The following is a 12,228-nucleotide window of genomic DNA, read 5'->3' as shown; positions in this document are numbered from 1 at the left end:
AAAATATTAACAAGAATATAATTATTATAATTAAGAATATTTTTTAAAAAAAATTAGTATAAACTTATTATATTTAGTTTTTATATATACATATATATTTTTATGAATTTAATTCATTAAATAAATATAAATTAATAAAAAAAAAATATGGTTTAATATATTTAATTTTTATTTTATTTAATATTAATTAGTTTTTTTATATTATCAAATATATATATATATATATATATATATATATATACTAATTTAAAAAATAATAATCGTTTATATTTAAAACTGAGTTATTTACTTTATTTAATATATAATAAAAATATTTAAATAAAAAAAAATTATATTATAAAATTTTATTAGTATAATATAATTTATTATTTATTTCTTAAAGAATTAAAATAATAAAAATATATTATTATTAATGATTTATTATATAATTAAATATTTCATATTTATATTATTTATTTTTTACTAATATTTAATTAAAAAATTAATTGAAAATAATTATTTATTTTTTCTTAATAAAAATAAAAATAATAAAATTAATATTATTTAAATTTTTACTAAATGTCAATAAATTAAATAAAATATACTCAAATGATCAAGATAATATGTAAGTGACCTAAAATCTACATTAAGATAATACATTTATAGATGAAAATGTAAATATTTATAATTATTTTAATCATTAAGTTTTAAAAATTTAGATTATATTCGCATAAGATCCATTTATTTTAAATACTCCAATTAGCCACATTAATAATGATTATGATAACTTCTAAAAAATATATGATAATTTTAATAATGAGAATAATGATAATTTTGATTTTACACCAACTAAAAGATCTAAAAATTATTCAGATAATAGTTTAAATTTTTAATAAGAAAATCTTTTATAATAAATTTTAGATATGAGTATTTATTGTAATTAATCTTTAAAAAATTTGGGTTATTAAAATTTTGAAAATGTTTTAAATGCAAATTAATGCGAAGCAATGCAAATTCTAAATATTATTTACTAATTAATTGAATAAAGACAAAAAGATATAATGTATAGAAATAATATCATAGAAAAAACTGCTAAATAAGAATAAAATTATAGAATTGCATGCGAAAAAAATGAAAAGTATTTTTTATTTTTTTAATAAAAATTATAATTAAATATTAATTTTTAAATGTAAGATAGTTAAATGAAATAAATAAATTTAAAAAATAAATAGGATAATTATAAAATCATATAGAAATGATAGAAGATAAACATAAGAAAGAAATTCAAAAATTATAAGCTGAAAAAGATGAAAGCAATAAAAATTATAACAGAATTCAATAAAAATTAAATTTATTAAATATAGAGGTGAGAAAGAAAGAAAATGAAGCAAATAAAATAAAAGAATAAGTATATAATTATAAAAATATATAATATATATATAAATATGTATATATATAAATAATATATATTAAATAATTTTATATTTATAAATAATTTAATATATATTAATTTATTATTATGTATTTAATTTAAAAATTATAAATATATAGATTAGAAGAATGCAGGACAAGAATGAAAAAAATTAAATAATAAAAAATTAAACTGACACAATTCAATAAAATTCTTAAACAAATCATATTAATAATAATATTAATAATAATAATAATAATAATAATAATAATAATAATGTTAACAGATAATCAAAATAAAATTATCAAGAAGAAATTATTGAATATAGTAAATAATATTAATAAAATATTATTAATAGATTAATGTCTGAAAATTAAAATTTAAGAAACACTTTGGTATATTATCATAATAATTTGAACTAAACAATATAAATATTAAAATCAGAATATGTAAAAAATTTATTTCATTTTCTTAAACATGTTTATTTTTTAATAAAAATAGTTTAAGAAAAATTAATTAAACTAAATAAATAATTAATTTTAGATATAAATTTAATATATATTAAATAAGAAATATTCAATTTACCTTATGAATAAATAGGAATTTAATTAATAGATGTATTTAAATAAAACTTATAATTATTAAAAATGCAAATATAAGAAATGTGCTAAATTGTAAATAATTAAAATTATTATTTTGAACTAATGGCTGAATTGGATAAATCCTAAATAAATATTTTAAAAATCAAAGATAGTTTAGATCTTTAGAAATTATTATGTAAAAAAATCTATATTTATATATAAAAATTAATATTATTTCTAAATTATTATAAATAGATTTTCAAACGAATATATAGGATTATATATTAGAATAACCTAATAATTTAATAAATAATTAAAAATAATAAATTATAAATAAAGCTAATATTAAGGAAATTATTAAAAATAAAACAAAAATTCGTAATAATGAATAATGTTAATAATAATAAGTTATTAAACATAAACCTTCTATTGATTTAAATTGTATTAAAAGAAAAAGTACTTTATCATAATAATTAGATTAAAATTCAGATTTGAGCTTATCTATTGCAAGTAGATTTTCTTTTAAAGATATTCCAGATATTAATAATGATTTAAAATTAGTTAATGATGAAACTTAATAAAATTAAGAAATTTAAACTAGTAAGAATAATATAAAAGTAATTTTTTTTTTATAAAATAAAAATAATAATAATTATCACATATTTATTGATTTTTAATAAAAAAAATATAAGAAACCTTAAAAAAAATGGAATTATGATAATACATTCAATGAAAATTATAAATAAAAATTTAATTTAAATTAAAATAATAGTTAAAGTGAACAATGATAACATAATTTATAAAAATAATTAATTAAAAAAAATAATGAATCATACATTTTTTTTCTCTTTTTTTTTATTTTTTTTTTATAAAATAAATTAAATATATATAAATATTGTATAACAAAAAAAAATAAAATATTAATTTTAATAATAAATTATAATTTTATTTTTTTATAAAGCATTTATTAAATATATGTTTATTTATTGTTATTTAAAGAATTAATATAAAATCATTAATTAATAAAGAATATTATTTAAGTATATTTAATAAAAAATATAACTTTTATATTATAATAATACATATTTAGTCTATTTTAAATTAATTTTAATTTTAAATATAAGAAGATTTAATATTTAAAATAAAATAAGAAATAAATATTTAAATATAAACTAGTATTTTAAATATAATAACTAAAAGATAATTATTTTTTTAAATGTAAATAATTAATTAATATAAAATTATTATTATTTATATTTTATTTTATTTTCATAAATATTAATTACTTAACCATTTTTTTAATTTTTTTTTTTTTAACATTATTATTTCTTAATTAGTGAACTTTCAGATATTTTAATTTTACTTATATATAAATAATAATTATATAATTTTATATTGTAATAACTACAGTTATTTTTCAAAATTATATATATTTTTAAATTTATTAACATTTTTTTAAGAATTATTAAAAACATTATAATATTAATTAATTTCTTTTAACATTTTTTTTTTTTTATTTATTTATATTAATTTTGAAATAAGAAATTCTTGTTTTTTTTTCTATTAAGTATATATATGTCTATATTAATATATTTATATAATAAGTAATCTTTTATATTGATCTAATATCAATATAAGACTTCTTATTTTTATATTTTATTTTAAATTAATGTTAGTTTATTTAGTTTTAATATGATAACTAATACATATATATATTATTGGAATACATATTTGCTAATTTTCTTTGTTATATATATTTAATATTTTGTCTTTTTATAATTTTTTTAGATGCATAAATTAAAAATCAAATTAAAAAATAAATAATTAAAAGTATTTTTTTTTTTACAAAATTATGGAATAATTTGATATAACTATTTCTGATATTAGCTAAGACGAATAATTAAAAAAACTTTTAGAAAAAAGGGAAAAGTTAAAAAATTCTGAAAAAAAGTTAAAAAAAGATTAAAAAAATAAGAAAATGATAAACTTAGTTAACCAGTAAATCAAAAAAATAACGAAATAATATTTAGATTATAAAACAAATTTGATTCAGAAGGAGATGAAGATGATTAAATTTAAATAAGTGCTAATTTATAATAATAAGAATCTTAAAAATTATAAAATTAAAAGAAAAAAAAAGTTAAAAAAGAAAAAGGAAATTAATTAATAAAACCTCCAAATAAACTGTTTTAGGAATATAATTGTATTTAAAACACTTATAACGATGATAATGACGAGCCTATTGTAGAATAAGAATATTTAAAAGAAGAAGATTTAAAATTTGAAAAAATAATAATAAGACACATAAAAATTTAAATAATTTTATATAATTACAACACATGTATAAAAAATAAAGAGGATTAGATGTATTATATAAAAAATAATTATAATAAATATATATATATATATATATATATATATATATATATATATATATATATATATATATATATATATATATATTTTAAATAAAGATAAATAGTAATCATAATTCATAAAATATTGATAAAACTTATGAAAGTGAAAAAACTGGAATCTCATAAGAAAAAAATATTAAAATTTAGTAAAACAAAAAAAGTTAACTTTTACGTTTTTTATCATAAACATAAGAAACTAACGAAAATTAATAAAATAATGAATAATATATAAATAAGTAAGATAATGATGATTTAAATATAGAACTATAAGTACCTGTAATTGATGAGAGAATTAAAAATAATAAAATAACAAATAATACAATTTTTATTAATAAAATGGCTTTAAAAAATGAACTTAATATTGAGGCTTTTTAATTAAAAGGAAAATCTAGCAAAAAAGTAGATAAAAATTAATTTTCTAGAAGTGAATTATTAAAAAAAGGAATGCAAAAAATTAATAAAAATAAATTAGTTAATATCGAGAAATTTAAAAATAGTTTTAAATAAACAAGTTTAGATAGTATTGGAAATTAAATTAATATAAAAAAGAAAAATTAAGAAAATAATAATAATAGTTAATGTTCTTCTTTTTCTTAAAAATCATCTGGTATATATTAAAATTCATCCGGTTTTTTTTAAAAATTGTTCTTCGGACTTATCTTAAGAAAACAATAAGATTTATCAAATTGAAGAAATTGAGGATAGTTAAGGATTTTAAGAAGAAAATAAATAAAAAAAATAAAATATTTAAATAAATTCTCCATATAATTAAAAAAATACAAATGAAGAAAATATTCAAAGTTTAAGTGTTTAATTTAGCTTTTTATTAAGTGAAGAGAAAAAATAAATTAAACAAATTATAAAAAAATAAGAAGAAAATATATAAAAAAATGATATTTAATAAAAATAGGAATTATCTAAAAAATAGAAAAAAAAAAATATCTTCAATTTTTATTGAAGATGAGGCTTTTTCAGGATCTGAAGATGATGATAGTTAATAAATATATTAGAATATGAAAAAAACAAAAGATAGAGATGAGAAAATAGAAGCTGGTTTAAATTCTAGTGATGATTTAGATGCAGAATTGGAAGAAATTATTGAAAATAAAGTAGAATTTAATGAAAAAAATGAATTTTTGGCAAAAGAAAGATTTGTATAGGATATTGTTTCAAAAGAAAGGGAAGAAATTAAAGGTATTATAAAAGGAATATGTAATGGGTATTAAGGAAAGAAAAGAAATTTGTAAAATTTAAATAATGATTTAAATGAAAGTGAAAGTAGTTTTGAAGAAAGAAGAAAACAAAGAATTATAAGAGCTTTTGAAGAAATATAAGAAAAAGAAGTATAGTATGAATATAATGATTATATAAATCAAAATATAGATAACAATATAAATTAAAAAAAAGAATAGTAATAAATATATATAAAAAAAAAAAAGATTTGAATAATTTTGAAGATGTTTTTAATGAAAATTAACTTTTTGATAAAAATATTTATACTTTAATAAACAAAGATAATAATAAAAATAAAAATAAAAATAATAATAATAATAATAATAATAATAATAATAATAATAATAATAATAATAATAATAGAAACTAACCTAATTCTATGTTAAATTTAAAAAAGAAAAATGAAAATATAAGTTAGTTTAATAATAATTTTAATTCAAAGGAACTTCTATAATAATTTGGATAATAATAATGCAATTTAAATAAAAATGGATTAGTAAAATCATAGCTCTCAAAATTATATAAAAATGATATAGTAAATAATTAATAATAAAAATTTAAAAATATTAATAATTTTATGTAAAAAAAAAATGAATTATAAAAATATACATAATTATATATTATATAAAAAAATTTTTTTAAAATAAAATGTAATATATATATAATATAAAATATAAATAATAAAAATAAAATTTTTAAAAATTAAATAAATAACTAATTTTTATATATATATAAATATATATAAATATATATATTATTATTTTAAATTTATATATATAAATATTTATATAAATTTGAATATTAATATATATTTATATAAATATTAGTCTATATATTTTTTATTTTATTTGCTTTTATACTTTATATTTTATAATTTTTATTTTTTTTTAAATAGAAATTAAATAACATATTTATTAAAACTATTTATTTAAATATAATATGCATAATTAAAATTTAAAATTTATATGAATTAATATGTTTTTCAAAAATATTTTTTATCATTTTTATTATTATATTTAATAATTATTTGCTTATTTAATTTAATCTAATAAAATTTAAATATCCTCATTTAATTATAAATCTTATTATTATATTTATTAAATCCATACAACTTTAATACATAAAATCTATCTATAAAATATTTAATTTTATCCAAATCTTTTATTATTTTCTACTATAAATGATCCGTTTACATAAATAGGATTATTTTGTCTTCTTTTTGAATTTTTTGTTGAAATATGTAAAAATTCTTCTTTTTCATTTTTTTTATAATGCTCTATATAATTAAGGTTGTCAAAAAAAGGTGAACCTATTATATTTTTTTGAATATCTTTATTAAATATTTTCCATTTAATATCTTGTATTTAAACAGGCAAGTCAAAACTAGATTTTTATTATATAAATTTTAAATAAGGTTTTTATGTTTTTAAATAATTTTCAATTTGGCTTTTTTCTTCTTCCGTAAAATCAAAAAAAATATCAACTAAATCATTTTAAACCAATAAGTAGGCTTGGTTTTGTAAAAAATGTTAATCTTAAACGAATAATTAGCTGTTTTTTTTTATTTTATTTTCTATATTTTTACAATATAGGCATTTTTAGAAAGGTAATTGCCATTCTTTTTAACACTAAGTACATATTAGTTTAAAAGAAATAAGTTTAACTTTTAAAAGTTTAACTTTAAAGCAGAAGTTTTTCCTTATTATAGTAAATTTTTTTTGATAAATATCATTCATATTAGTTGGTTAAAAATTTATTTTTTTAAATGCATTTTATATTTAAATTTCAGAAAAAATCTAATTTTATGGGAGAAAAATTATACCTTTTTTAGAAATAATATATTTCTAATTATTATTATTATTATTATTATTAACAGTATTTTTAAAATATGAAATAATATTTAAGTTTAGAAATTTATCAAAAGATAAAATTGAATTTTTAATGAATATTTATTAAAAGTTTTTTAAATAAAAATTAAGTTCTTCCTATATTAAATAATTATTTTCATTATTATTATTATTTTCTTGTTTTTTTTCATATATAAGAAATAAATTTATATAGTCAATTAGTGTTTTTTCATCTAATAATTTTATTTTATAATAATCTTCAGTTTATTCGTTTATATAAAATTCAGGAATTATATCTTATATTTCTTTTATATTAGTACCTTTGTTTATATTTATGATTATACACTTGAAATATTTCATATTTTTTGCCTTTATTAAATTCAAAAAAGAAGGCTTTAATTAAAATTCATCTTTTTAACATTAAAATTCTAAACAAAAGTTATTTATGGGTTCTTCGAGATTATATTCGAAAACATTTTCTTTATTTTATAATTTCATAAATGTATTTAATTCAATTAATTACTTCGTTATATATAGATTTTCGTTGTCTTTATATAGTTGAGAGTAAATATCATATATGTATTGGATTTTATTAGTCTCCATATTGATCATTAATTATACATTATGTAATATATATGTACAAGTTTAATCTGGATTAAACATGTTTTCAAGTTCTTTTTGGTATTTATTTAACCCTATTAGTTCAAATTAGTTGTCGTTTTTTAAGTATTTGCATATAAAAAGTTTTATTTTTGGCGGTAATAGAGGATCTTGGATTGTTTTGATGTATTTACATATTAAAGTTATCCTTTATTTTAGATCTTTTTCGTCGATTTTGAGAAGATATTGGATTTAAAGGTCTTTAGTGTTTTCTAGAAAATCTATAGATTCTAAATAATTTTGTTTTATTTAATCTAATATTTAGAAATTTTTTATCATTTTTATTAAATAAATAAAAATAAATTAAAAATAATAAAAAAAAAAAAATTTAAGTTGTATAAATATTTATGATTTTTTTTTTATATATTATAAAAATAAAATTCATTCAAATTCGCCACACAGACCTAAGTATGGCTTCAAAATATTTATCATCTTCAATAGTAGCACTTAAAATATTATAATATTCAACAAACTCGTCAATATCAACTTATGTACTTTTACAATTATTTGCAAACTAAATAATAAAAAAAAAAAATAAAAAAAAATATATATAAATATATATATATAAAAATATTTATATATATTTATATATATTTATATATATTTATTTATAAAATACAAAATAAAAATAAAATATTATATAGTATAATAATTACCCATTATATATGATGTTTTTCAAAAGTATCGAGAAAATCACCTAAAATTTCTTCCTCGTTTTTTCTTCCATTCAAAACTTCTGGATGTTTACTTACATTATATGCTCCTTTATTTTTTTTATTTTTTTTATTTTTTTTTATAAAAAGAAACCTAATATATCATCAATATCTACAACAGCACTTTTAGTTTTATCTAATTTAGCAAAAGCAGACATAACTATATTTTTTCTAAAAGTATTCATATTTCCTGTTATGGCTTTTAAAAATTTATCAAAATCAATAAATCCTATTGCATTTTAATCAAAAAGCTTAAAAACAGCCGTAAATTCTCCCTCATTTATTCCCGTTCTTAAATCTTTACAGACTTTAATGAAATCTTAAATATTAATCATTCTATTTCCTTCATCATCGATAATTCTATATGTTTTATTTAAACTTAAAAATCCTCTAATACCTCTATTTAATACTTTACATTTTAATTAATTGAATATCTCTTCACCACTTTATTTCTATCCAGTCATTCGACATCCATTATTTTCTTATTAATAAACACTATTTGCTTATTAAACCTACCAATTATAACCAGGCCAGGAAGGTGAACCTGCAGGAAGTTCTTGATTTATATGTTTTTGTAGTTATGATTATTTACTTTAGGGACGTAATGTTGTAGAATAATCCATAGGAGTATTAGAAGTTCCAAAAGGAGCATTTTAAGTTGTTCTAGATCTATGCTCTATTATTTATTTTATTTAATTATATATTTTTATTTTTATTTTGAAAAAAAATACCTTAGTTTTGATATTATGGTTTATAACTTGTTGGAGCATATTATTAATATTATTATTAATTATTTTAATAAAGCTTATATATATTTAATTAAAATAAAATATAGACAATTATATTAAAAAATATAAAAATTACTTTATATGTATTAACAATGATATTTTCGAAATGTTAATCATTTTCTATTGTTGATGATACATTATAATAATATTCATGAAATTCTTATTTTGAAACTAATTATTCTTTCATACCAACCTAATAATAAATATTTGTATAAAAAAAAAAATATATATAAATACATATATATATAAATATATTTATATATATTATATATATATATATATATATTTATATATTTTATATATATATATATATTTATGTTATAAATTAAATCATACTCTTAAATTATGATGCAATTCGAAAGTTTCTAAAAACTCTCCTAAAATTTCATCTTCTGTTCTTTTTGCAGTTTTTACATCAGGATGACATTTTGAATAGAAAGAATTTTTTATATCATTTAAACTTACTTATTAGTTTCCATATTTATCAAGCTATAAATACGCTTGTTCAATTAATTTTTTCCTAAAAGGACTTATATTACCTTAAAGATGATGAATCAAATCATCTATATAAATTATTCCATGTTATTAAGTATCAAATAATTAGAATAATAACTGACATTCTTAGTCGTTTAAATTCATTTTATAATCACTCATTGCTTTTCGAAATTCGGCTTAATTGATTGCTTTGTCATAATTATCATCCATAATCTATAAAATTAAATTTAGAATAATTTAATATTTATAATATAAATTTATAAAAATAATATATATAAATATATATATATATATATATATATATATATAATATATTATATATATATATATATATATATATATATATATATTTTGCCCTAAATTATCTCTATATTCCTATAAAACCTCTAATTCCTCTACTAGATATTTTCTTTCTTGTTTTTTCTAGAAGTTCTTAAGGGTATATTTGCTATATTTGAGATGTGATAGGTCTTTTTTAATTATATTCATGTATACTTTTATTACTTATTTACTAATAAAGTTCTTATTAATTGCTCTGATTATTAACAATATATGAATGATTATTTAGATTATTATTTTATTTTTTCTATATTAACTTTAATTCGTTATCAAATTTTGAATGATTATTCCAAATATTAGATAAAATTGATTTAAAATACTCATCTTCAGGTATGCAAGCACTCTAAAAAGTAAAGAAATCTTCAAATTCTGTCTCAGTTAAGCTGCTATTTTTGATTCCTTTATAAAAAATATAGTCTTGTAATGTTTTTGAGAATTCTTTGTAAATATCTTCTTCTGTTTTAATTCCTGTGCAAACATCTGGATGCATTTTTGGATTAAAAAAAGAAATTATTTCATTAGCTTTTAATATACCGGAGTTTCGCTTATCAATATTTTTAAACAAATTCTTTATTAAATTTCTACGAAATTATGAGGTAGGACCCCTTATAGAAAGTAAAAAATCCTCGTAATTTATTACATTTTAATTTCTACGATCAAAATAATAAAATATTTCTTCGCTTTCATCTTCATTTAGATTTATTTAATTTTTTTATAATGATTATATAAATTCATTAAAATCTATTGTTTTTGAAAAATTTTCATCAAAATTCTATAAATAAATATAAAAATAAATATATATATATATATATATATATATATATATATATATATATAAATATTTATATTTACTTTAAATTCACGCGCAATACCTAATAGACATTTTGTACCTTTTTCTCTTAATCTTTATTATAATTTTATTATTAAATCTTAATGATTTTAAATTTAGTAGTAATTGTTTGTTTTTTTTAACCAGATTATTTTTTCGGTGAAATCCTCCTTTATATTTATATATTGTTATCATATACTTAAGATATAAAATTTTTGTAATCTAACTCACCATTACCTTCTTTATCATAATAATTAAATAGTTCTATAAAATCCTTTTTTTTATATTTTTTTTTTTATATTTGTATTTTTTTACTTGTTTATTAAATATTTGAATTCCTATTTTTTCAATACATTTCATAAATTCTTATTAGGATACTATGCCTTTATTATTTAAGTCGAAATATCGGAAGTTTTTTAATAAAACTGCTTCTTCACTTAAAAAAGAAGTTGATTTTTAAAGAATTCGATGTTTTAATTCTTTTTCGAAACTATATTTTGTATTTTTTTATTTTATATTAATTATGAATATATATAGGTATTTTTTTTATTATTTTATAATAAATAAAATATTTATACGCAGAACGATATTAGGCCATTTTTTTATTAAATTTTTTAGTTTATAATTTTTTTTTTATATATTTATTTTTTCAGTTGTTTTTATTTAAATAGTTTTTTTTATGTTTTAAAGAAATTTAATGTCTTATATTTATTAAATATAATTCTTTATAAAATTTAAATAGTTTAAATATATTAAAATATATACCTACTATTATTTATATAAAAAAAAAATGTTAATTTATATTGAAAAATGAAAAATAAAAATTGATATAAAAAAATATTTAGTTATAATAAATTATTTTATATATTTTTAAAAATTATCAAAACAAAATATAAAGATAAAAATTTTAAAAAAAATTAAAAAATTTATATTATA

At 14.5% G+C, this 12,228-nt stretch overlaps 2 protein-coding genes across 2 annotated transcripts, besides 31 other annotated features; one reads left to right on the top strand and one right to left on the bottom strand. All coding sequences in view use genetic code 6, as the record gives it.

The window, feature by feature from the left end:
• Nucleotides 1–208: 208 nt before the first annotated feature.
• Nucleotides 209–241: a microsatellite.
• Nucleotides 242–291: 50 nt separating this feature from the next.
• Nucleotides 292–330: a microsatellite.
• Nucleotides 331–1,391: 1,061 nt separating this feature from the next.
• Nucleotides 1,392–1,486: a microsatellite.
• Nucleotides 1,404–1,449: a microsatellite.
• Nucleotides 1,412–1,455: a microsatellite.
• A 133-nt stretch (nt 1,487–1,619) lies between the features above and the next one.
• Nucleotides 1,620–1,668: a microsatellite.
• A 493-nt stretch (nt 1,669–2,161) lies between these two features.
• Nucleotides 2,162–2,206: a microsatellite.
• Nucleotides 2,207–2,764: 558 nt separating this feature from the next.
• Nucleotides 2,765–2,798: a microsatellite.
• Nucleotides 2,799–2,808: 10 nt separating this feature from the next.
• Nucleotides 2,809–2,841: a microsatellite.
• Nucleotides 2,842–3,077: 236 nt separating this feature from the next.
• Nucleotides 3,078–3,143: a microsatellite.
• A 1,221-nt stretch (nt 3,144–4,364) lies between these two features.
• Nucleotides 4,365–4,434: a microsatellite.
• Nucleotides 4,435–4,975: 541 nt separating this feature from the next.
• Nucleotides 4,976–5,029: a microsatellite.
• A 372-nt stretch (nt 5,030–5,401) lies between these two features.
• On the top strand, nt 5,402–6,026 carry IMG5_094280 (hypothetical protein; the record flags this gene model as incomplete). Its single annotated transcript, XM_004035603.1, has 2 exons — nt 5,402–5,731; nt 5,985–6,026. The coding sequence occupies 2 exons, from the start codon at nt 5,402–5,404 to the stop codon at nt 6,024–6,026; spliced, it is 372 nt and encodes a 123-aa protein (XP_004035651.1).
• Nucleotides 5,903–5,983: a microsatellite.
• A 317-nt stretch (nt 6,027–6,343) lies between the features above and the next one.
• Nucleotides 6,344–6,412: a microsatellite.
• Nucleotides 6,366–6,435: a microsatellite.
• Nucleotides 6,385–6,443: a microsatellite.
• A 1,025-nt stretch (nt 6,444–7,468) lies between these two features.
• Nucleotides 7,469–7,493: a microsatellite.
• Nucleotides 7,494–8,414: 921 nt separating this feature from the next.
• Nucleotides 8,415–8,456: a microsatellite.
• Nucleotides 8,457–8,513: 57 nt separating this feature from the next.
• IMG5_094270 (hypothetical protein) lies at nt 8,514–11,890 on the bottom strand (the record flags this gene model as incomplete). The annotated part of the gene is made up of 8 exons (XM_004035602.1): nt 8,514–8,642; nt 8,785–8,891; nt 8,936–9,517; nt 9,573–9,822; nt 9,966–10,337; nt 10,480–11,235; nt 11,316–11,367; nt 11,871–11,890. The coding sequence occupies 8 exons, from the start codon at nt 11,888–11,890 to the stop codon at nt 8,514–8,516; spliced, it is 2,268 nt and encodes a 755-aa protein (XP_004035650.1).
• Nucleotides 8,649–8,673: a microsatellite.
• Nucleotides 8,669–8,721: a microsatellite.
• Nucleotides 8,673–8,732: a microsatellite.
• Nucleotides 8,674–8,741: a microsatellite.
• Nucleotides 8,893–8,922: a microsatellite.
• Nucleotides 9,520–9,553: a microsatellite.
• Nucleotides 9,853–9,942: a microsatellite.
• Nucleotides 9,867–9,946: a microsatellite.
• Nucleotides 9,867–9,952: a microsatellite.
• Nucleotides 10,393–10,474: a microsatellite.
• Nucleotides 11,258–11,311: a microsatellite.
• Nucleotides 11,568–11,606: a microsatellite.
• Nucleotides 11,889–11,942: a microsatellite.
• Between the last annotated feature and the right edge of the window lie 286 nt (nt 11,943–12,228).

The sequence above is a fragment of the Ichthyophthirius multifiliis genome (assembly GCF_000220395.1).
Source record: "Ichthyophthirius multifiliis unplaced genomic scaffold scaff_1120509250761, whole genome shotgun sequence".
NCBI classification, from domain to species: Eukaryota; Ciliophora; class Oligohymenophorea; order Hymenostomatida; genus Ichthyophthirius; species Ichthyophthirius multifiliis.
This window is presented reverse-complemented; position numbering and strand designations above follow the sequence as displayed.